Genomic DNA, 25,584 nt, shown 5'->3' with positions numbered 1-25,584 from the left:
TTGGGCTGTCCTGGTCCAGTGATGTAGTGCCTCCGTGGGTTAGCTAAGTTAGGAACGGTGGCTACCACCTCAAGTCGTTATCTTAAGTGTTACTTGTTGTGTTAGCTAATAGTGTTGCCTCCAAAGTCCAGTGTGTGCCTGAATATAACCCACTACATATACAATAATCATAAATCCCGAACAACAACAACAAGGGAAAGTTAGCAATATACAAGGACCGGTTCTCATCCCCCCTCCCACCTCCAGCATGACCCTACGCCCGCATGTGTGTCAACACCCACGAGCACACGAAGAAGCAGGTTCAGCCAATGACTTGTGAGTGTGGCAAAAAGCAGGTGGCGTAGGGGAACAGCACGGTGGAGGAAAGTCACGTGAACCGGTTAGTCTTTGAACGAGTCCTCGTCGCCGGGCCCCCAAGTGAGGTGGGCATGAGCTCCTTAGAAGACCCGGGGGGAAGTGAAGAATGGCCTAACGGGCGCGACCCCTCCCGGGAATCAATGACGGCAACAGGACGAGTGGCCGATGTTTGCTCCCCCTTTGGTGGTCCGTCCGTGGCCGGCGCAACCGGCGACGGCAAGGGCATCAGGTGCTTTGATCCTGCGGGTGGAATCACAGAACTTCCTTGAGGCACAACCTCAGCGGATGCCCGCCCCAGCTCGTCGGATACACCAGACACTCGACCCTTGAAAAGTTAAGATGAAGGAACCGCGCGAGGCACAACATATGGTTTGAGGCGTGACGGGTGTACGAACCAACGCCGACGACCGAACTGAATCTGCACGCATTGTGGCCTGTTAGCTTGTATCACATCAACCGAGCCTCGCCATGGTTTGTATAACTTGGGGGACGTACCCACCGGTACCTGAGCACAATGCAGTCAGGCTCTATCTCCCGGGGTCCACTTCGTCCCCTGCACACGTAGCCCCCTTAACCTCTCATTTGCCAATTGTCGTCAGGCCGAATTCTCTCTGGAAGCTTCCCGTGCTTCCGACACACGCTGAAGATTAAGGCGCATCGGGTCAGGAATATTAATTTTAGACTTAGACCGTCTCGTGTTAAGTTGAACATCAATCGGAGGACCTTGTTCCCTCCCATACATAAAAAAATGACGAAAAGCCAGTGGAAGCGTGAGGAGCCATTCGATAGGCTGCGAGAACCCCTGGGACATGCAAGTCGCAATCGCACTGTGACTCGTCAACCTGCTGAATCAACAAAGACAAGAGAGTCCTGTTTAGCCGTTCCACCATACCATCAATCACGGGGTGATAGGGCGACGTGCGAACCTTTTTGGTGCCCAACAGATCACACATTTCCTTCAAGAATTTTGACGATTTTTTTTTGCTCTGATCAGTTAGGAGGCGCTCCAGAGCCCCCTTATCCAGCACATAGCCATTAAAGAATGCCTCAGTAATAGCCGTAGCTGATAGGTTCGGAAGTCAACGCAAAACCGCAGACTCCACGGACTGTTCGATGGCGAATTAACGTCAGTGGCCAACATTTCATTGACATGACGGACATGTTCCTTTTCTTTAGGACTTAATCTGTAAGGGTTCTGATGGATGGGGGCGGCATCTCCTGTATCGATGTGGTGGCGCAGGAAAGTCCTGCAACCAATGTAGCATTTCCCCTTACAAAAAACGTTCCAAAACTCCCTCAAGAGTGAGCACAATTCGGTTCTCTGAGTGTCTGATAGATCGGGGTTTTCGGAACAGAGAGTGTCTATCCACCTCTCATCGCCCGGCGCACCCTGCTCCGAAGCCAACGTGACCCCAACCTCACCAAAAATATTTTCGCTGCAACTTGCAGCGGACGCATGGGCCAACATAGTCCCTGCCACTATAACGGACGTAACCAACCCAGTGTTGAGGACCTGAGTAGAGGGTTCCTGGTCACGGGACACCAAGGTCTGGGCCCCCGCTAGTGTTAACCCCTGACTTGCTTTATTTTAGGATCACAGTAGGATCCCTTCGGCAGTTGCTACACGATCGAGTTGCTTCCGCAGTCACAGGGGCACCAGCATCTGCGCCCCGGGCAGAATTTTAACAGTCTTACTCGCCACAGCCTGGACTGTGGCTTTAGTTGTGCACAATCGAGTTGAGGAAGAAAGAAAAGCCAATCGGCAGCCCCATGGCAACTCAATGCAGCCCTGATCTATCAGGATTTTCAGGGGAATTTTTCCTAAGAAATCGGTGCCCAGTAGGCAGGGCATGGCCAAGGAGTTCGAAACTAGCACCTGCCCGGTCAACTGGATGTCACCGATACATACTGTCGCGGTTATTTGACCGATGATTCCTAGGGATCCCCCGTTCGCGGTGAAACACGGAACGGCGACAGGTTGAAGAACGCGAGTGTTTGGGCAAGATGTTAAAAATCAACTCCGGAATAATAGGGCGCTCCAGTGTCAATGAGCACTCTAACTTCTATCTCTTGTACTGTTACTACAATGGCCGATGAGTCCGCCACCGCGGTGACGACCCGATGTGCCAACTCCGACCATTGACGAGGCAGATACGGCCAAGTATTTCAAGGCAATGCCGGACGCCCACGCTCTCTGACCCGATCTGAGCCCACACCGCGCAAACCCGCACCGACGTTCGAATTAGATGAAGGAGGTGGCGGCAAGGGTCGAGTGTGTGGTGCGTCGTGACCTGCCTGGGGGCCCAGCGGAGTGGAAGATGGCCGGATGGAGGACAACGGTGGTCCAGGGAGTCCTCCTCGAGCAGCGCGGCATCCCTTCGCGACGTGCCCCGGCAGGCCGCAGTCGAAGCAGACAACGGGGTTGCCCCTCGGAGGAGAGAAGGTCCCTTTCCACTGGTCTCGCCCTGCTCGTCGCCCCACGTCGACCTTCCTCCATCGGTCGTCATTGCTCAACGCGCATACTTGAGAATCTTCCACATCTTCGGGTGCATCCGGAACAAAGGAAGAACTGGTGCACGCTGCCACCCCCGCTCGGCGTTGAAGACTAAGATGTGCTTGGAGGCATCGTGCGATACCAAGAGAAGATATATTTACATTCTCTGTAGCTGGTAGGACAACATGAAGTTCTTGAGCCAATGACAGAAATCGCTCAAGCACTAGTGAGTCAAACCCGTCCTGTTCCATTTTTGGAAACGCCGCCTGTGCCAGCAATAGCAAAGTGCTGCAGAACGCGAGAGGCGTCTCGGATTCCCCTCGAATCCGCGCAGCGAATTTCTGATGAACGTTGGATCAAAAATCGCTGCCATCTGCATGAAGGCCCGCGGCAACGTGTCCCTGAAGGCGGCTGGGATGGGGTAGAACGCCGCCAAGGCGTCATCATTGAGTGCGGTGGGGAGCGCATGGAGCGCCTCCACCTCCGTCCAACCCGCCAACTCACAGTTCACCGTGAAGCGCCTCCTGAATGCTTCCCAGTCGCCACCCGAAGCCGTAAACTCTTTGACGAATGGAAGTCGTCGCCAGAGCGGTGCACTGCAATCGTCGCCGGTTGTGGAGATTCGGAAATGGCGGGAAGATCTTCCCGCCCGACTGCTAAAATGGTGGCGGCAGCGCGCGCGGGCTGTTCGTCCGAAAATTCCCGTGCGCGGGAAATGGCGGCTCCGGCGTCGACCCCTTTCAGCTCCGGCGCTCCGGTCTCTGGCGGCAGCTCCTCGTGGTCCAGCTCAGAGACCAACACTGCTGCGGCAGCCAGCAGCTCGGCGAGGTGGGCGTGGCACGCCCTGCGGTCTCTCCCCGACGGTGGCGAAGCTGCGGCGGGAAACTCTTGCCACTGCTCCGCCGGCAGCACCGCCTCACTCCCTCTCTCTGGGGCTGCAACAGCGTAGGCTGTCTGGGGAATGATCCCCTTTTCATCCTCTTCGTCCGACGATGTGGGTTGTCGTTTACGAGTAAACATTTCCTCCCAGTCTAGAGCTATCACTTAGTCTACCATTTCTGGATATTCTGCTCGGACGGAGTAGAAATGGTAAAATAACACACAGTGTTTACCGACAGAAAACACATACTGACGCCTATCTGAATGCAGAGTCATACCAACACCCCTCACAGAAATCTGCTCTTACCAAGACGTTCATTCATCGAGGAAAGAAAGTGTCAGATGGTGACAGTCTGAGAAGTGAAATTCAACATATTAAAGAAGCGCTCAAAAATGAATGGTTACAATGATGCACAAATCAACAAGGCATAGAATACCAAAACCAAATCAAATAACAAGAGCATTGAAACTGCCCAAATAATTAAAACGATCAAAATACCGTACATTGCGGGAGTAACTGATAAACTATCCAGATGTTTAGAAAAACAAAACATCCGAGTCAGATTTGGCACAGTACGTAAAATACAGAAATTAATATCTGGTACAAAAGATGTATTACCGAAGCTATTAACAGAAGGTGTGTACAGGAATAACTGCACGTGTGGTAAATGTTATGTTGGGCAAACAGGATGAATGATCAGCACAAGACTAAAAGAACATCAGAGAAACATTAAATTCTCCAAATACAACTGTCAGCAGTCGCAGAACACGCGTGCCAACAAGGACCCTCAATTGATTTTGATAATCTTGAAGTTTTGTGCAAAACTAGCTACTACTGGCCAAGACTAATGAGATAATTTATCGAAATTGAAATAAATAAATATGTTAACCATTCGGAGAGCCTTCGTGGTGTGTGGAAGAGAATAATCAAATAACACATTATTTAAATGCATGCTTATAAAGGGCAGCATACTTCAATAGGAATTACCGTTGGTAGGGCTATTTTTTATAAATACAATAGACAGGAAGGACAAGTTCAAAGGGCTCACATAATGCACAATGTATGTTGCCTCAGTAATCCCCCCCCCCACATTGTGCAAGAGCGCATCTGCGTGGTCAACACATCTACGCCTCTATATAAGGAACGAAAGAGTAAGACTTCTCCACAAATCTGGCCGACGCCTGATGAAGCTAGTTGTAATTACTGGCGAAACGTTGTACTCAGATTGTAAATGTTGTGGCTTGGCTCTCCAACACACCGGTGTGCTGTACTAGTAACGAATTGGCATGTTCTGTTTACGTGACAACCCTTACTAGTTGGCTGTGTTGGGTGGTGGCAGGTTTTAACGACACATTTATATACTTACGCGATCTAACCCAAAAACCCCTATTATGGATGATATTGGTCGCGAAAGCTTACGTGTTAAACTGATATGGATATTAAAGATGTATGGATACGTACTGCAGTGATATGGATGTTAAAGATCTCGCTATGTCATTCGTAGAGAGTTTGGCCATTGTGTGTCACTGTCAAATTGCCAATTACAAAAACGATTCACAAATTTAATTGATTGGCCAAGACACGGAAATCGTTGCAGCCTACTGCGAAAATGTAACACTCCCTGATCAAGAGTCTTGAGAGGTTTTCTTTGGTTCTTTCGGTAAAGTCATGTAGAATGAGAATAAATTAATAAATTGATAAAATAAAATAACACAATAATATTCTCACGACGTTTCGGCCACAACACAAGCGGCCTTCATCAGGTGAAGGGGCGAGACTGTCTGGTAGGACAGGGGTCATCCGATGAGCTATGAAGCTCTTTTCCACAGATATTCAGATATTAAAGTCTCCCTTGGTTTCAAGAGCCTGTTACAAGAGGGCTCTGCCAAGTTTTCCGTAGGAGGGTGCGATGCTGCTACTGCCGTGTGTGATCCGAGTTAAGTAATTGTCAAGAAAATGCCAGTGCCAGTGTGTATGTGTTCTCAAACTCTTTAGCGTTGGGGACCTCAAACGGCGAAACGACCACACACTCAGTTCTGATTTGAGCTGGTGGTCTAGATCGGGCCGAGAGCATGTGTACATGCAAGGCTGCACACCTCTGTGTGGGTGTTGTTAAATGTTTGCTTCCAGCCAGCATTCACGTTTTCTGTTGTGATGCATCTTCTCATCATTCACAGACTTTTAACTGATGCTGCTCCACTGTGGGTAACGGAGCAGAAACACCGACTGCACCTGCCGTAAGCGCCGTGAGGGCCGTGGCACCGCCCCGAGGAGAGGGCCACCGCGACACTGTCCCACGCGCGGCGAGCTTCCCCGTGGCCCTCGCGGTCGCAGCCCAGCAAGGCACAGCACTCGGCAAACACACCGCACCACTTGTCCTTCACCGGCACGGCCAGGCCGCCCCACTGCCTGCACACAGCCAAGGCACCCGTCTCGTGAGCAACACACCTCGAATGCCACGGATGCCGAACAATAACCAGTGCACTGGTTAGCGGTTCTCAACGCTAGGGTTGTCAAATGATAACCGGTAAACCGGTTAGCAGTTCTGAACGCCAGGTTTGTCAAACGATAACCGGAAAATCGTTTAGTGGTTCTAAACACCAGGGTTGTTGAATGATAACCAGTAAACCGGTTAGCGGTTCTGAACAGTAGGGTTGTCGAACAATAAACGGTAAACCGATTAGCGGTTCTGAATGCCAGAGTTGTTGATCAATAACCGGTAAACCAGTTAGCAGTTTTAAAAGTCAGGAACTTGTAACTGTTTTCATTTAAATGTTCGTCATGAGTTTCACGAATGAGTACGAATTAAATCTGTGAAGCCCTACTCCAGCTGACACAGCCAAGCAAATTACATGTTCACATGTAAAAGTGTTGAGATAGGACGATTCACTTTAAACTGCGCCAAGCATCTTCAAAAAAAGTACCTTCAGGATTCTGTCCTAAACATGCTAGGCACAGTCATGCCTGCTTCCTGGATTCTGTCCTGCCAACGTACTGGCGAGCTGAAACTACACTAAAAACTAAACAATTTTTTTTATTTTACCAGGTAAGGCCCACTGAGCTATACAGCTCTTTATCAGAAGTGACCTGATCACAAATGATAACTCAACGAAGCGGCTTATTACCATGTGGAAATTTATGGCAGGCAAATACTCTCCAATTGGTGTGTTTATCGCTTGTTCACGTGACAATTTGATTTGTCTGCTTAAATTTGGCCAGATCATTACGTGATCTAACCCAAACATCTGTTGTGAATCAGGAAATCCCTCTAGACTATATTTTAATGGCCAACACCTCTCACGTTAAACAACTTCAATAGTGGGGCAAAAGCAAAAGCAGCACCAGCAGTTGCATGGTCGTGTAAATGACACGGCCCACTGCGGTGCGGCGGTGTGAATCGTGCGAGTCTGGATCGTGCGGTGCGAGTGTGGATCATGCGTGGGTGGAGATGCGGGGGCCCTCACGCACGGTGGAGTGGGCGAGGCTCGACCCGGCTCCAGCAGGAAGGCTTTGCGGAAAGTCCCCGCCACACGCAGCTCCCCGCCGCCCCACACGCCGCCAAACGAGCCCTCGATGGCGTCCCCGTTGGGCAGCGTCAGCACGCCCTGCACATCACCACGGAGGGTAGAGCACACGAATGCCACACGGAGTCGGGAATTGAACCCAGCCGTGCCTTGCTGTGAGATATGAGTGTTGCAATTGTCACCCTGCCATCCATAGGAAGAGTCCTGCGATAAAGTATTATGGTTTTTGCTGTAAGAGTTCTGAACAACATTCCTCCGCAAATTAAGAAAATATATTTCCACCCCGTGTTTTTGTTTCATCTTTCTCCCTCAAGGGCAAGAAAGACATCTTACAGTAATGTCAAAGCTACCACTCTCTATTCCCGTGAAGGGAATACCCAGGCCTCATCCATTAGTTATCAGTTCAGGGAAGCGTCACTCTCTGGATCCGCAGCCAAGCATAAGCACCTTTCCATTGAGGGCGAGGTCGGCTGTGAACTCCCCCTCGTAGCGCGTGTCGTCTTCCGACAGCAAGACACCCTGACCCTGGAGAGGAACGCACGCACGCACGCACACAGAGAGATGTAGGGGACAAGAAGTGGCTCCTCCTTATCACGTGCAGTGTGAGTAACGATAATAACCGTTACATTTATACGGCGTTGCTCAAATGCCTCAACGACCCAAAAGCATCTTGCATCACATCACACCTCATCTCAAACATTCGAAGAGCACACCCACAGTGCCAGCTCTCCCTGTGTGGCACAAATGCGAGTCAACAAGTGGCCTGCGAGTGGGCATTGTTCTGCCAGTAAAGGGGTGATGATTTCTGCTACCTGTAATCCCATTTGAGTAATATGGAAGTAATTTTTTCGTGGCAAATTTGGACCATGATACCGGCACACGCTGCCGCTGAGCCATGTCACCAGCAAACTTTGTATATTTGCGTCCGACCAAAATGCACCTCTCGCATTTTCGTACAAATGAGTGCAAGGAGTTCAATGGCAGGTACAACTCACCACCATCCTGTTGCTGCTGAAGACACACTCGTAGTAAAGTCCAAACTGACTCACTACCACCCCGTTACCGTGGCGACAATCGTTCATCCACATGCCCATGTACTTCTCGCCTCTGCAACAAACAAGGACCGGACGGACTTACTGCAAAGACGCAAAACGAACCACATTGCACAATGTTTGCACACGTCGCTTAGCGAATGATAGTATTCGCCGCACGGCGCATAGTCCATAAACAAAGCACCAAATGATCATCACGGGCATTGTTATGGAGACAATAACGAAGGAAATAAGCAGACTTTTTCTCACCTTCACATATTTGTTGAGAAAACCGACCTGATTAAGACATGATAATCCCTAAATACTCAGTAACAAAACAACAAACAGCTTAGTCACATACAACCCTTTGTCAATAATCCACCACATAATAGACGCATCTCTACAGCATGTTAGTTCCTGGGGCTGCTTTGAGCATACTTCACCACACTGGTCAGGGTGGGCTTCCGGAGGTGGTGCTCAAGGACCCAGTTCAGATGTTGCTTGTGCGCACTGAAATATGGGTCTTGTATTATTGTGAACCTGTGATCGTTGAAATGGACGATAATAGTCATAAAGCGAACATACTTTGATAGGGGTAAAACCATCATGGCCAGACACACGCACAGATAAAGAGAGATTGAGAGGTGGGAATTTACAGATAAAACAGCCATTAGTCAGAATGGTCACTGGAGCTCACTGGTGGTGCGAGAGCGAGTAGCGGTGGAGTGAGAGCGTCGGTCATCTGACGAGGTCAATTTAAATGACCGATTCTGGCAAGTCTCAAGATTTGTTTTTAAGCGATGGGGCGACCACAAGACCGCAGAGGCCACCGCCTGCTATATACCTTGTGATGTCGTCGAACACACCGTAGCCACACTTGCAGTCGTTGGCCCACTGGCCGATGTAGAGGCTGGAGGAGGTGGAGGTGTGGGAGCCGCTGCGGAGCACCCCGTGCCCATGCCGAGCTCCGTTACTGAAGCCGCCTTCGTACACATCCCCGTTCGCGTACCTACAGAACATGTACGGGGGGGTGGGGGGCGATGGGTGGAGAGGTGGAGGGGGCGGTTACAGGGCCCAATGGGAGGACACGATTGCCACTTGTTGTAGGGATTCGGAGTTCCAATCTGGCAGGTCACCCTGCTCATTCCCACAGGTGTACTACCCACACATTAAGCGTAAAATATCGCGCAAACTCCAGTGAATTACACACTGCAATTGGCGGTCGACGTTCGAATCGAACTGCGACCCTCAAAGGAACGGCACTACCCCAGTGGTTCATGGATTAAACAAATCACTCGAGACGCCGGTGTACTGCAGAAAGAGTTGTTCATGAAAACGCTGTCGCACTACGTCACGCGTTTGGCGCAACGCTCTTTTGCTGACTATGCGCGATGAATTAATTAAATGCTCTCTGTTTCACAGTGGATGTTAAAATTATCCGTGACACAAGTACACCATTGTGTACTAGCCTCACGGTATAAATTTGCCAAATATGAAACATTACTTGGTTATTACTCGATTAGGAATACACATAATAGCAATAACCACCCTTTACCGACAGAATCCTGCCTAAATGTAAACTATAACCTATACATATAAAAAAATATTTTTTTCAGGTAAGGCCCACTGAGCTAAATAGCTATTTTTCAGAAGTGAATTGGCCACAAATGATAGTTTAACAAAATGGCTCGTGACGTGGACATTTATAGCAGCCAAATAATCTAAACGCACGTTGATTATAAATGTGGATGGAAAAACCGGAGAACTCAGAGAAAATCCACGCGACTACAGAGAGAACATGCAAAGTTCAAATATACAGCAGGTGTCAGTGTTTGGATTGAACCCATGACCTGTACACCAGGCGAGGAAGTTAACATCTCACCACCATGGCACCCCATGAGTTGAGTCGTCTTGTGCCGCACAGAGGCGGCTGCCACTGGGGGTGCCCTTTCAAATATGTTGAGATGATGTGATGCGTTGACAGACGCTTAGCGTGTGTAAAGCGCCGTGAGATGCCACGCAGTGAAGGGCGCTTTAACAAAAACGAAGCATTCTCGGGATGACCAGTGCACACACACGGTGTTAAGAGCACACACACACACGGGTGCAAAAGCACGAATGCCCTTATTTCTGGGTACGTGTCTATGGTTCATAGTTAGATTTTCTTTTTCTACTGCATTTCATTTGCAATTATCAAGTTAGACACTGCAGCGGCATTTTGCAGATTGGCATGGCCACATTAACCTTGCAACCAGAGAGGTTAGATGGATGTTTGTGGGAACCGAAGTTCCACCTATTTTCAACTGTGAAAATAATTCAGCTGCAGTGATTTGGCTGTGTTCTGCCAAACAACAGAAGAAACTGCAGTTGTACAAAGACATGAATAAAGCTGGCAGGGCGGCACAGTGGTAACATTCATGACTCACAGCAAGAAGTTCCTGGGTTCGATTCCTTACTCGTTTGTATGTTCCCCTCCCCTGTTTCGTACAGTGAGAGTATGTTACAGTGCGAGTGTGTGTCAATGTTGTAGGGAGCGGTAGTGTAGCGGTTAGCGCCCTGTGCTATGAACCCAGCAACCCGAGTTCGATTTCCACTCACGGCCAACACCAATGACGACTATCTGAACCGGTCCTGGGCCTCCCCTAGGTCGACTCCGCCTCAAATGAGTACCTGGTATGGTGTGTAAACATCGCCACTATTGAGTTGACTGGCCACCAGAACGTATTGTATAAATATTAATTGTACGCCCTGGAGAACAATTTACAACCTGGTGCATTCAAGCACTAGGCAACTAGATTGAGATTCACACGGGAGGGTATGTGCCAAAGGCGTGGACATTCATGGGTGTGCGATCTCTAGTGGAGAGGGTTGGTGGTAGAGGCCGATCGAAATTCGTTACGGCGCCGAAAGTTGGCAAATGGCCTCTTTCGGCATACTTTCGGTTTCGGCCGAAAGTCCATTTTTAACTTTCGGCTGAAACCGAAACCAGAAATTAAGTTTTGGTCGGTCTCTAGTTGGTGGATCACACACACACTTGCAACATTACGCATAGGCATTGATGTCACTATGGCTCGTCAAGGTACGGCAGTACAGTATAGCAAGTAGGATAATTTCCATTGTTCGGGGATTGAGTGTTACTACCCGCCTTGAACGTGTGGGTTTTCTCCCGGTACTCTGTTTTTTTTTTTTACGAGATACATAAGCAAGTATTAATGGAGTTATCCACAGAGCCTAACATAGGACCACAGAGCTTGAGCAATTGCATGGGACTGACAAGTTTCCCCCTTGCAACTGTGAGTTTTTCTGGGCACCGTTTTTTTCTCACTCGTAACAATCAGCTATTCATCTAGTTTCCCAAATAGAGTCTGTTCTATGATGCGGTCGTAGTTGCGTTCCTGAAGAACACCACGTTGGAAAAATCATGTTAGAGTAAATTGTAAATAATATAGAGTATAGCGGAGTTTGCGATAACACGTGAGATGCGTATGCAGGCCGAACAAAGACTGAGGTGCGTGGGTCGTATCGAGAAGCATCCAGCAGCATCCCAATGCCTTGTGTGTTGCTACGCTGAGGCAACCGTACAACCGCTTATTCCTACTCGCGTGACGTAGTTCTGTTCACTCGATTGTGTTATATCTAATTCCCATCTGCGTTATAAAAATGTGTTCCCTGATAGATTGATAGCGTTATATACAATTCGTGTTATGAAAACATGCAGTGTTATAGGAGAACAGACTGTACCCTAATATTTTACCGCAATTATTGGGAGCGCCGATTCTGGCTGCCTTCCTGCTTTTTCTGCAATTTCCCGCATCTCTGAATCTTGCTCTCCTCTCTCTCACTGAGAGCAAAATAAATCTAAACACCATAGAACTGTAGGCATCAAGTAAGTCCTTACCTTATGGCACCTTGCCCATGCATTCGGGCTGCTTTCCACTGGCCACAATAAACATCATCCTTTCCCAGAAGCTGGTTCGGCACACAGAGCTCTCCGAACCTACCAATTAAAACACACGCGCACACGTTATAACCATGCAGAAACACTCACTGACTTATTCCTTGGCTAAGCTTTCATCACACAAGAGTTCAGTCGTCTTGAGTAGATGCACAAAGCTTGTAAACATGCGAGTGATAGCAGAACACAGGTGGGCAAGGGAGGCATAAACCAGACTTGCGTTTCCTATCGCTTCTCGAGTTCAAGTTTCAAGGTTATAGTAGTAGTATAGTAGAAGTATTGTAGAAGTGATCTGATCTGATCTGAGTCCCAGGACAATACAGAGGCTACACGGATGCAAGTTAAACAGTGCTGTCCTCAGCCTGGCGAGATAGCGCCGATAGCCAGGAACGCACTGGGTCCAGGCGTGCGTGCAGTGCAAGAACCCAGGACCTTGGGTTAATTTCCTAGCCGTGGCTAACGAATGTCGAATTATATCTCAATTAGTCCTAGGCCTCCTCTAGGTTGACTTGGCCTTAAATGAGTACTTGGCATGGTGTGTAAACATGATCACTGGGTAAGGTGATCAAGTGTGGTATTTTCTATATTTGAAGTTTTCGTGACTGCAAGGATCCATACTCTTGGTTCTTTCAGTAAAGTCATGTAGGTAAAGAAAATGCAAATAAAATAAAATTAAAATAAATTAAATCACGACGTTTCGGGCGCAACACAAGCGTCCATCATCAGGCGGGGACAACCACAGCAAGAAACAATGGCTGAAGTAGGCAAAGAGAGCTGATTGTGACGAGGGATTATATAGCTGAGGAAGGGGGGGGAGCCAAGGGGAGTGTGGGGGCGGGGCAAGGGTCAGAGGAGAGTGGCAAGCATCATCCAAATGATGAGAGAGGGTGGGGGAGGGGGAACGTGGGTCAGCGTGGAAAGCTGCAGGCTTCCACAAATTGAGCAATCATTGGAAAGATGTCATTAACCAAGTTAAACCTTAGCTGCTTTAAAGTTTACTTTCATATCCGCATCTCCAGTTTCTTAGTCCCAGCCCTACTCACTCCCATCACTTGGAAATTTGCCGTGCATTGTTTAGAGCCTGCAGCTTTCCACTCTAACCCACATTCCCCCCACCCTCTCTCATCATTTGGATGATGTTTGCCACTCTCCTCTGACCCAGGCCCCGCCCCCACACTCCCCTTGGCTCCTCCCCCCTTCCTCAGCTATATAATCCCATGTCATAATCAGCTCTCTTTGCCTACTTCAGAAATTGTTTCTTGCTGTGGTTGTCCCCGCCTGATGACAGACGCTTGTGTTGCGCCTGAAACGTTGTGATTTATTTTATTTTTATTTCATTTTTATTTTCTTTACCTACGTGACTTTACCAAAAGAACCAAGAGTATGGATCCTTTCAGTCACGAAAACGTCTAATATAGAATGAACCACCTCTACGGGGAGGGATTCCACTCATCTGTTAGAGATTTAAACAGACAACGGGACAAGAAATCACAGCTAATCGAACCGCTAACCTTCCTCAACAGATGCCGCGATAACAAGGTAATACCTATTCTTAGTTTTTTCGGTAAAGTCACGTTGAAGAGGAACAACAAAATAATAAAATATATATGCATATATATATATAAAATATATTATGCAAACCAACACACCTGAAGATGACCGTTTGAGTTATGGTCGAAACGTCGTGAGAATTTTTTTATTGTTTTATATATATTTTATTATTTTGTTGTTTCTCTTCAACGTGACTTTACCGAAAAAACTAAGAATATGAATTACTGTAGTCACGAAAGCTTTAAATCAAAAGGTAATACCTATCACATTTACACTCATCTGCTGCTTTCACTTCACCGAACGCTAAATGGATTTTGTTTAAAGCTAGCCTATCACTAATCTCAGAGAGAATAAGATTGCTCCAATTTTAACTCGATAATTTAGACACGATTCTCTTACACTCACACTTAACTTTAACAGAAAAAAAATTCCTTCTAATTGGGACCGTGTTGATAACATGACTGTCTCCTCTGCTAATTCATTGTCAACCAAATGTAAAGCTAACTTGATCGCTACATTCAACCTCCTGTCAAAAAATAAGCCAGATCCACATATCAAAAAGTTAGATCTTAACAAGATTGCCATCAATCAGAGTAGCATCCCAATTTATGACAACCTAAAATCGGTACTAGCTAAAGGACTGAATTTCGCAGTTACCCCTAAACCAGGGGTCACCAAACTTTTTTCACAGTGGGCCGGATAACTGAAAGAATGACGAGCGCGGGCCGCATAATAAAAAAATATTTCTGGAGCATCGGACCTGTGTTGACAGCTGGAAAATCTGGGGGCGGGAAAGATGCGTGTTTGTGTGTGTTGCCATGGAAATCATGGTAACGTGTTGCCATGCCATTGCCATGGAAACCATGGTAACGTCAGAGCGTAGGCGGAGCTACCACGAGCCGGGGAAGTGCTTGGGATGGCGCGAAATAAGCAAACATTACAATAAACAAGAAAATCTAGATACAATAATTTAAAATTTTAAATAGTAAATTTAAGGAACATAGCAGTCAGGAGGTCTCCGCACGCGTGAAGATCTCATAGTATTCTAAACATATTTAAATTGAAATTGTATCACAACGTCTCGTGTTCCATACGTTTTATCAACCAAATTCAAGTACCGTCAGCGGGCCTGATGGACTGACGTCGCGGGCCGGATCCGGCCCGCGGGCCGTAGTTTGGTGACCCCTGCCCTAAACATATCCCAGTGGATGATATAATCTCCCAGGTCGATGTAGCACTCAAAGAGGCCTGGGACACATCCAGACAGACGTTGCTAGAGCTGAAATTGCCACTATCCTCAAATATGCTAAGAAACCCATTATCAACATCAGCAAAGACGAGCGCTCTGAACTCGCAAATTTGAAAAAGAGGGATGACATAGTCATCCTCTCGGCCGACAAGGGCAATGCTACTGTCATCATGGATAAAACCACATACAACAACAAAATCCAGTACCTTCTCAATGATGGTAGCTACTCCAAAATCAATAAAGATCCTACTAACAGCCTAGCCACAAAAACCAACAATATCATTACCAGTTCGACTTCCCTAATCGAACCAGTCAAACGGCTCTCCCCAAAACCTTCGGCTGCTAGACCAACCAGATTCTATGGTCTTCCCAAGATCCATAAAAAGGCACTTCACTTCGGCCCATCGTGTCCACGATCAACTCACCTACCGTAACTACAAGCTGGCCCTTTTTCTGTCTGATACCTTGCTTCCTTTCACTGGCAAGAATACCTCAGTAGTACTTAACTCAGCTCACTTGGTTTCTCTAATCAAGGATATTTCACTGTCCCCAGATGATTTCGTCAGCTTTGATGTGGTTTCTCTGTTCACCAAGGTTCCAGTGCCTGACACCATAGCAATAATTGAAGACTTGGTCCAACATGGACTAAACCCTGATGTTCCTGCTCTGGTTAGGCACTGCCTTACCAACACATACGTCACCTGGAATGGTACTTTCTACAAACAAAATGAGGGTACCCCCATGGGTTCCCCATTGTCACCAGTGGTAGCGAATGTTTTCATGGAGAAATTTGAAACAGACGCCATCCAGACATCCACCCTACATCCTTCCCTGTGGAAGAGACATGTGGATGACACTTTGGTCATTTGGCCACATGGCTTTCCAGCATTGAACCAGTTTCTCGACCACATTAACTCCATACACCCATCCATCAATTTCACCATGGAAGTGGAAAAGGATGGCAAGCTACCATTCCTGGATGTTTTGTTTGAGAGGAGGCCTGATGGCTCTTTGGGACACTGTCTACTGGAAAGCCACCCACACAGATTCCTATCTGAAACCTGATTCCCACCACCATCCGGCACAGAAGAATTCCCTCATCAAAACACTACACCATAGGGCCCATTGCATTTCTGACCAACACCACCTAGCCAGTGAATTGGAACATGTACACCGGGCCCTTAAGATGAATGGATATCCGGACTGTATTATCCGCAAAGCTGTTTCTCAAACCATGGAGAAACCCCCTGAGACTCCGATCAAAACCATCACGTTACCATACATAGCAGGCGTTACCAAAAATATTTCCAAAATCTTAAACGAACACAAGATCCAGGTCCAATTCAGTACAGTACACAAAATCCGTTATCTAATCCCATCCGTAAAGGATGTCATTCCTGACATGCAATACCCTGGAGTCTACAAACTGAGTTGCATTTGTGGTGATTGTTACATTGGGGAAACGAAACGACATATATCAGACCGTATTCGCGAGCACAAGACAGATTTGAAACACGGCAGGACTAACTCTTCCACCGTGGCTGATCACTGCTACAACGCTGTGGGCTCTCATAATATTGTTTTCTGGAGACCAAAGTGCTCTGCAAACCGTCTGGCTACCATCAAAGATTTGTTCATGAAGCCATCCAGATATACACACATAGATATAACTTCAATTGAGAAGATGGATACAAATTGAGCAATCATTGGAAGGATGTTATTAACCAAGTTAAACCTTAGCTGCTTTATAGTTTACTTTCATATCCGCATCTCCAGTTTCTTACTTCCAGCCCTGCTCACTCCCATCACTTGAAAATTTGCCGTGCATTGTTTCGAGCCTGTAGCTTTCCACTCTGACCCACGTTCCCCCCACCCTCTCTCATCATTTGGATGATGTTTGCCACTCTCCTCTGACCCAGGCCCCGCCCCCACACTCCCCTTGGCTCCTCCCCCCTTTCTCAGCTATATAATCCCTTGTCATAATCAGCACTCTTTGCCTACTTCAGCAATTGTTTCTTGCTGTGGTTGTCCCCGCCTGATGACGGACGCTTGTGTTGCGCCCAAAACGTCGTGATTTAATTTATTTTTATTTTATTTTTATTTACCTACGTGACTTTACTGAAAGAACCAAGAGTAAGTGGTACTGGCCCGCCAATACCCGCCCCCCATGTGCTGTGCTCACCTGCCCCAGAGGAGACAGCGACACGCGGGGGGTGATGACCCCCGCGTGGTTTGAGAGCATTATGGTGACGAAGGGTCACATGGTACACTCACCCATCCTCCAGGCCATTGCGGAATACGCCGACATACACTCGTCCATCGAGCCACTTGAGCACTCCCCTAAAACACAATTATCATAATATTTAGTACATTCGTAATTTGCTGTGTTGAGACCCGGACGATGCTAGCGCACGTCTGTAATCCAGCACACAAATATTGAGAAACCCCCTTCCCGTGGGTGTTGAGAGACCATACCCTGGCTTGCTTCGAAAAGGCAGTGCACCAAAGTGCGGATTCATATCATCTGTCGCTTCTGTATAGGATAGAGTGTTGCCCCCTCGCAAGTGCAGATTTTTTGTGGGTGCTCTGGTTTCCTCCCACATGTAAACACTCATTCATTGGTTGAAAACATCTAAATAGATAGAAGACTGCAGAGCTCTTGGGCTGCTGCCAGCTCGCTGCCTAGCTGCTTTCCAGTTTGTCTGTGGTCCATCATGTGATTTGCATAAACTACGCTATAAGATGTGATTTGCATAAACTACGCTATATAAAACTACGCATTATTTTTGCGTTTCACAGTCTGTAGTAGTTTTACAGTGGCTACGTGTAATCCCAATTGAGGAATCTTCCGTATATTTTTTTAATTTGGCAAATTTGCAACCACGAGGTCGCCACGCAATGGCCCACTATGAAGCAGTCCGTGGTGGCGGGGGGGGGGACACGCACCGGCCATGTGGCTTGCCGCACACCCAGGCACCCTCATAGGTGGCGTGCTTGAGCCGCACGTCACGGTAGAAGGTGTGCACGGCAGTGCGCGCAGCAGGAGGCGCCCCCCCCCACCCGTGGTGGGGTGGGGTGCCCAGGACCAGCGCTGTGCCCCCCTTATGCATCCACCCATCCGCGCTGGAGAGCGCGCGCTCGATCGTGTCGTTCAGCGCCCACAGCCATTCCGTCTTCACTCGCACAAAGACACAGACAAAGATCCCTCGTATGGCCTTAACAGACCGTTGGGGGCAAGTGCTATTAGCGAGCACCTATGAAGGCCGGCACGGCACACTAGGTTTGAGGCCAGCACCACCCTTGGCCACCTTTATCTCCCCAGTGGCGATGTTTACCCACCACACTAGGGACTGTTTTGAGGCTGAGTCAACCTACAGGAGGCCCAGGACTGGTTCAGATATTTGTCACTGATGTTGGCTGTGAGTAGGAATCAAACTCAGGTTGCCTGGTTCGTAGCACAGTCGTCTAACCACCATTCCCCCCACACACACACAGCCATTGAGCTCCTGCCAGGAAGTAATCTCAGCTGTGTGATACACGCTTTCACTCTCAAACTCACGAGATCGCAAATAAATGACGGCTTAAAACAATAACGAGCATAGTTTCGTTCACTCGGAGAAAGAGGGAATGACTCGGAGGCGTGGGAAACCACAAAGCGGGAAGGCAGCCAGAATTGGCGCCACCAATTGCCTAAGCTCTGTAGCCCAATAAGATATTTGGCCAACTCCATGAATGGATGTTTATACATGTGGCAGGAATAGAGAAGGCCAGGTTTTTATGGGCTACACGAACCACTTTATAGAGTAGAATTATCAACGTTCGTATTGAGAGGCATTGATGAATGGGCTTTGCCGTAAACCAATGGAGCTGTGGTGACTTTGTGTTTAGTTTGTTGTCCTTACCCCACACCTGGTTGGCTACGATGAGGTGCGAAAAAGTTAATAATTCACATATACATACATTGGTGATTGACTGTTTGTGGTCAATGCTTCCCAACCGCCTATGCTGACTGTTGACGTTTGATAACATTTTCAGGATTTCCCCCATTACCTCGACTGGCCTCATCCAGTCACTTTCCTTACCTAAAGTTATATTGGATGTTTTATACATTCATAATTGTAAGTGCTATATATTTATATGTCTCCCCGCCGAGCCTTATTCACAATGTACCAGATTCATTTATTGTCAAATCTAGTCTACACCCATTCAATTAAAATATGTAAAAAAATCACGTTCTTAAATTGTTCTTGATGTGACCCAGGTCGCCTTTGCAAGAGGCGATGCTGCTCCATACGTCTCAACGGGTTCATTTAATCTCTTGGTTATACAAAAGACACAATAATGAGCAGTGTTCGAGGCAGGGGTGATGCTGTTAATAGACAGCTAAGACAGTTCCACTTTCAGAAACTGCAAAACTAACATATGTCTTTCAAGTATAAAAACACGTGGAGGATATAAAAGATTTCATGACAGGATAGGGCAAGTAACTTTAGAGAATGTAAATGTGCGCTCTCTAGAATGTGGTCCATCTGGCATGAGAGGAAACCCTCGGGGCCTTACCTTGCCCTTGGCATCTGGTGTGACGAGCAAGAGCTGCTCCTCCGGTGTGATTATCCTCAGCGTGTGTCTACAAAAACAGCGAAGTAGCGCTCGTCACTCGCGTGTTCTTCACAATTAGACTGAAAGTTGTGACGTGGAGCTGTGTGGCATTCCCTCGCTCTCGGAGACAGACAACGACTCGGAGGCACGAGGATCTACAAGGCAAGGGGGGAGGCAGCCGATAGGCGGTGAGCCGGTGCCAAATTTGTTCCCAAGCTCTGCCGTCCTCTACATATTAAGGTGCTAGCGGCCAATTAATGACTGTTTTTATACACGTGGGAAGAAACGGGCGCGCCCGGAGAAACCCCCACGCGTGCGAGGGGGTAGCACTTTATCCGACACAGATGGAACAAGTGGAAATTAGTCCACACTTTGGTGTGCCGCCATCTCCTGGCAAGCCAGGGTATGCCACCTTAGTGCCGGAGGGAAGGAAGTTTTGCAACATGTGTTTGATCTGCAAACCCTCACATACTCCACCATGCGGATTTAAGGCACGTGTAGCCACCACCAGGCCCTGCAGTGTTGGGGCAAATTTTAAATTAAATGGAACATTTTGAGTTGATAAGTTCGGCTACCAAAAGCCAAATTTCACGTGAAATACGGTCTGTTCTCCTATAACATGGTGGTAGTTGCGTTCCTGAAGAACACCGCCTCATGGATAAAATCGCGTAATAATAAAAAACATATCACATAGGGTAAAGCACAGTCCGCGATAACACGTGAGATGCGTACGCAAACGTAACAGACTGAGGCGCATAGGTAGCATCTAGAATTTTCCAGCAGCATCCCACCTTGTACGATGCTATGCCAAGGCAGCCGTACAACCGCGCGACATAGTTCTGTTCACTCGATCACATTATATTCAATTCGCATCCGCGTTATAAAAAAAAAAGCATTGCCACATACATTTGTAGTGTCAACGATTCAGAGTCAGAGTTTCTAGGAGGCACCTTCGTTATTAACACCTTTCACGATCTCGTCCACAAACTCTCCACAATTACTTCACCGAGGCTGTACACAACCCAAACTGTCAAACTCTGACAGCACTGACGGAGATAGCGAACAACTTCCAGAACTGGCAGCCCTGAAGCTCCCGCTCTCAGCTCCTTTTATGCAGCCAGCGCTGCCTGACTGCGCCCTGACCGCGCCTCTCTTCTCGAACCCGCTACCAGGTTCCAGGGGCCTCCAGATGGGGTCCTCCGTGACCCTTAACCTTGCTCCCCTGCTCTGCCAACACACCCGTGCTCACGCTCACCGGCATGTGTATTGTCTGTCCACCACAGCTGCCGCTGCTGTCCAACAGCCGGCGCTATTACACTACACATTCATCGCGTTGTATCCAATTAGCGTTATGAAAACATGCGACGTTATAGGAAAACAGAATATACAATCAAAGTTTACACAGAACCACTACGTTACAGCAAACGTATCCATACAAATAAAATATGACCATGACATCATAATTACACTACAAAGACGCATCCAATAGACGGACATTAGTATCTTATATTATTGTCATTACTCATACTCTTGCTTACCTACGGAAGCCTCACGGAGTCTCAAGATTTTTCTAACAGGGTCCTGCCAAGTTGTGTATGCTGTGTTTAATCCCATTTGAGAAATTTGCAGGCTGTTTTTTAGCATTGGTATGTTTTGGCCAATAGCAGTGACAATTTTTTTTTTTTAGCTATGGGAGGAAACCAGACAACCCAGAGGAAACACATGGAGAACAAACACCATACACTCACTAATATTGACACATGCACACTGTATCACACACTCACTCTCACTCAGCGGAACAGGGCAGAGAACATACAAACGAGTCAGGAATCAAAACCAGGCACTTCTCGCTGCGAGTCATGAATGTTACCACTGCACCACCCTACCGGCTTAATTCATGTCTTTGTAAACATGGGAGGAACCCGGCAAAACCTACAGAAAACAGAGAGAGACCTACAAAATCCACCTAGAGGGGCCCGAGGTCCAGAATCGAACCCAGGCTACTCACCTCGTGGCGTCTTCGTCAGAGAACAGCTCGGCCCACACGGTGCTGAGTGGGAACACCTGATGGCTGGAGAACTGCAAAGCTCAACACACACACACAGATCCCCCATGTAGCCTACACAGGCTGTTGGGGCAAGTGTTGTTAGCGAGCACCTCTGAAGGTCAGCCCAGCGCACAAGGGGATAGTGCGGTCAGAAGACGCCTTTTCTCTCCAGTGCTGATGCTTTTCTATACCGCACTAAGTAATAATTTTAAGGCCAAGTTGACATCGGAGAGGCCCATTACTAGTTTATATATCTGCCACTGATGTTAGCTGTGAGCAGGAATCGAACTCAGGTAGCCAGCTACGTAGCACTGTGCGCTATACACTATGCCACCAATACCATGACACACGCAGCATAACAAACTACATCGAAACTGACAAGCAAATCATCTGGAGACAGTGAGATGTCCTTGATTAGAGAAACCAAGTGAGTTAAGTACAGCTGTGGTGGACTTGCCCGTGAAAGGAAGCAGGGTCTCAGACAGAAATCTGTCCAGTTTGTAGGTGGTGGGAAATCGGGCCATTTAACTCAGGAAAGCCACCCACACGGATGCCTATCTAAAGCCTGACTCCCACCACCATCCAGCCCAGAATAATTCCCTCATAAAAACACTACACCATAGGGCGCATTGCATCTCCGACCAGCACCACCTAGCTAGTGAGTTGGGGTACGTACACCAAGCCCTCAGGATGAACGGATACTCGGACCGTACAATCCGCAAAGCTGCCTACCCAGCCATGGGGAGACAACCCTCTGAGGATCCAACCAAAACCATCACTTTACCATACATAGCAGGGGTTACCAAAAAGATTTCTAAAATCTTAAACAAACACAAGATCCAGATTAGTTTCAACACAGTACACACAATCCGTGATTTGATCCCATCTGTAAAGGATGTGATTCCTGACATGCAATACCCTGGTGTCTACAAACTGAATTGTGGTTGTGGCAGCAGTTACATTGGGGAAATGAAACATGTCTCGGACCGTGTTCGTGAAAACAAGGCAGATCTGAAATACGGTAGGACCAATACCTCTGCCGTTGCTGATCATCATTTTAACGCTGTGGGCTCACACGAACTTGATTTTTCCAAGACGTAGGTACTCTGCAAACCTACCAGCTACCTTCAGAGATTTGTTCATGAAGCCATCCAGATATATAAACACAGACACAACCGAGAAGATGGGTACAAACTGAGCAATCATTGGAATGACGTTATTAACCAGGTAAAGTCTTAACTGACTAATGTTTCTATCCTACCTGCCTATGTCAGCTGTTATTTCCGACTCTCTGTCTCTCTCTCTCTCTCTATGCCTCTCTCTTAGATCTCTCACATGTCCTTTGGATTGCACTCTCATGCTCACATGTCCTTTGGATTGCACTCTCATGCTCACATGTCCTTTGGATTGCACTCTCATGCTCACATGTCCTTTGGATTGCACTTTCATGCTCACATGTCCTTTGGATTGCACTCTCATGTTCACGTCCTTTGGATTGCACTCTCATGGTGCTAATCTCTCATTGTGCGCATATGCGGGCATGATACTCTTATGCGGCGACGGAAGTTCATTCATGCTAATCTCCCTCCCTATCTCCCCCATTAACACAACTGACGTGCTTGCGGCCGTGCATGGAATTCCTTTCCAGCTCAGACCCCGCTTGCTTGCCCATTGCCACATATATAACCTTTTGTTGTAGTTGTTCTCTCGCTGGTTCAGCAGTTCCACTGCTGGATTATTTTTTCTGCCTGAGGACGACCGCTTGTGTTGCGATCGAAACGTTGTGATTTATTTTATTTTATACCTACGTGACTTTACCGAAAGAACCAAAGAGTACGATTTAGATAGCTGGCGGATGCACCACCTGTGCTCTCCAATGCGCCGCCTCGCTGTGTTTTAGCCGCCCATTGCTCCACTCGTTGTTGTCGCTCCTCCGGCCCTCCATTATTCTCCGAGGTCTCAACACTTTTCTCCGCGCTTCTTCCCTCGCACCGCTTCACCTTCGAATTCCCTTCCATCATCCATTTTTACCCAAGCTTTTGTAATAACCTTGCACGATTCAATAAACCTGTTACACTATTTATCCATTGCTACTTTGATGAATGCCATTGGCTTCTGGCCACTTGACAGGTTTGGCCTTCGCGCCTGTGCTCAGCAAACGTGTAGAATATCCTCGCATGTGCACGTCGCCTGCTCGGCGAGCCTCCTGCTGCTTCGCTGGCAGGGGCCCACACGCGGCACGAGGTGCACGGCCCCCCCGCTACGCCCCGATGCTCGCACCGGTCCCACCCCGGGGTCACCTGGGCGTGGATGAAGGCATCGTTGAACAGGATGAACCAGTGGAAAGAGAAGCGAGCCGTGTGGTGCAGGGCGAGCGGACAGCTGCGCGACTCCCGCACCAAGCGCCTCTCCGGCCTGCGCAGAGATTCCTGCAAGGTCCAGCCCACACAGACGCCAGGGTGCGCACGTCAACGAGACGCTCACAGTTGTGCCCAAGCGTGGTGATGCGTGTGCAGCGCTAGTCACGCGCTTCTACTTGCTCAAAATATACGCTATTCAGTCAAGCTCCTCTTATCTTATTATCTATGTTCCTGAATCAACCGTGGACCTTCCTGTTACCAAGATGCATTTTAAAGAGTATTTTTCATTATTACTACTAGAGATATTAAGATGTTAGAACACCAAACAAAAACCTTTTGCAAGGAATCTGTTTGGTATTTTAACATCTGAACACCTGTTTTATTGCCAGAAAGGGTAAAACCAATTCTTAACTATTGATACTGGAAAGAAAAGTCTCATGATATACCACTAGACTTGTTGATCCAAGAAAGGTTCACTGGAGTCTCAAGACTCTTTTTCAGGAACCTCGGAGGAACACATTCTTGACTAGATTCTTTCCAAACCTATGATTATTTAGACATTACTCAGTCCAAAAGCCAACCGCCACTATGCCGCGCACTTGAGCATGCGAGCGAGTACACGAGCACACAACAACACGAACGGTGTGCGAGCGAGCGAGTGGCCGTTAGACTTGCCGTGAGCTTGGAAGAGCAGGCCGCCCAGAAGAGCCGTGTGCGGTCGGCCGCGGCGCGCTCACGAGCCAGCGACGCGGCAAGCGCGGCCCAGCAGCTGGAGACCTTGTGCAGGCTCTGCCACTCAGTGCTCCCCTACACAAAATCAGAATATTTATTTAGACTGGAGGAGTAATCCGATGATCTGTAAAGCTATTTTTCACAGATTTCCGATGGGGGGAAGGTCAGAATGTTTCAACAAATGATACAAAAATACAATAGGAGTGCAAATTATAGGCAAAGTAAAGAAATCACTTTAAAAATATATACAAATAAAACAGATTTTTTAAATCTTACTTTTAATCTTACTAGATAAGGCCCACTGAGCAATGTAAGTGATCTGGCCACAAATGATAGCTCAACGAAGTGGCTTATCATGGGGAAATCCACACCACCAAATTAGTCGAAACAATCTGTAGAAAAACCGGGGGAACTGGAGAAAAAAATCCAGGCGACCACGGGGAGAACATGGAAACCCCAAATATACAGGTGTCAGGGTCGGAATCAAACACATGACTTTTTACATACCAAGCAAGGAATATAACATCACACCTCCATGGCACCCCTTAAAACAAACAATAAAAACATCTTCAAATTGCATTCGTGCATCAATTCCCAAGCTAGAGAAAAGCAATAAAACAGCAAAAACAGGTCCGGACCGCAGCAAGATAACACACAGTCCCTCAATAAAATTGTACATTAAAATGTAACTCTTGATACATTCAATCTTGATTTGACGCTTTCGTGACTGCAGGAAACCATAGTCATTGGTTCTTTTGGTAAAGTCACATAGGTAGAAAAAATAATAGATCACGACGTTTCGATC

At 47.6% G+C, this 25,584-nt stretch overlaps 1 protein-coding gene across 1 annotated transcript in view; it reads right to left on the bottom strand.

Moving 5' to 3' along the window:
* The window catches only part of LOC116943801 (alsin-like), a 121,149-nt gene that overhangs the window by 31,698 nt on the left and 63,867 nt on the right, over positions 1–25,584 (bottom strand). The window contains exons 14-27 of the mRNA XM_076068190.1: positions 24,723–24,854; positions 23,988–24,116; positions 21,649–21,719; positions 19,602–19,668; positions 17,988–18,214; positions 17,316–17,381; positions 12,185–12,283; positions 9,131–9,295; positions 8,251–8,362; positions 7,703–7,780; positions 7,200–7,336; positions 5,968–6,140; positions 3,398–3,831; positions 378–691 (exon numbers count right to left, since the gene is read on the bottom strand). Coding sequence (XP_075924305.1) covers positions 378–691; positions 3,398–3,831; positions 5,968–6,140; positions 7,200–7,336; positions 7,703–7,780; positions 8,251–8,362; positions 9,131–9,295; positions 12,185–12,283; positions 17,316–17,381; positions 17,988–18,214; positions 19,602–19,668; positions 21,649–21,719; positions 23,988–24,116; positions 24,723–24,854 — 2,204 coding nt within the window. The remainder of the gene's footprint in view (positions 1–377; positions 692–3,397; positions 3,832–5,967; positions 6,141–7,199; positions 7,337–7,702; positions 7,781–8,250; positions 8,363–9,130; positions 9,296–12,184; positions 12,284–17,315; positions 17,382–17,987; positions 18,215–19,601; positions 19,669–21,648; positions 21,720–23,987; positions 24,117–24,722; positions 24,855–25,584) is intronic.

The sequence above is a fragment of the Petromyzon marinus genome, chromosome 19, assembly GCF_048934315.1.
Source record: "Petromyzon marinus isolate PM22_M1 ecotype Great Lakes invasive population chromosome 19, UKy_Petmar_22M1.pri1.0, whole genome shotgun sequence".
Taxonomy (NCBI): Eukaryota; Metazoa; Chordata; class Hyperoartia; order Petromyzontiformes; family Petromyzontidae; genus Petromyzon; species Petromyzon marinus.
The sequence above is the reverse complement of the archived record's forward strand: the minus strand, read 5'-3'. Positions and strand labels throughout refer to the sequence as shown.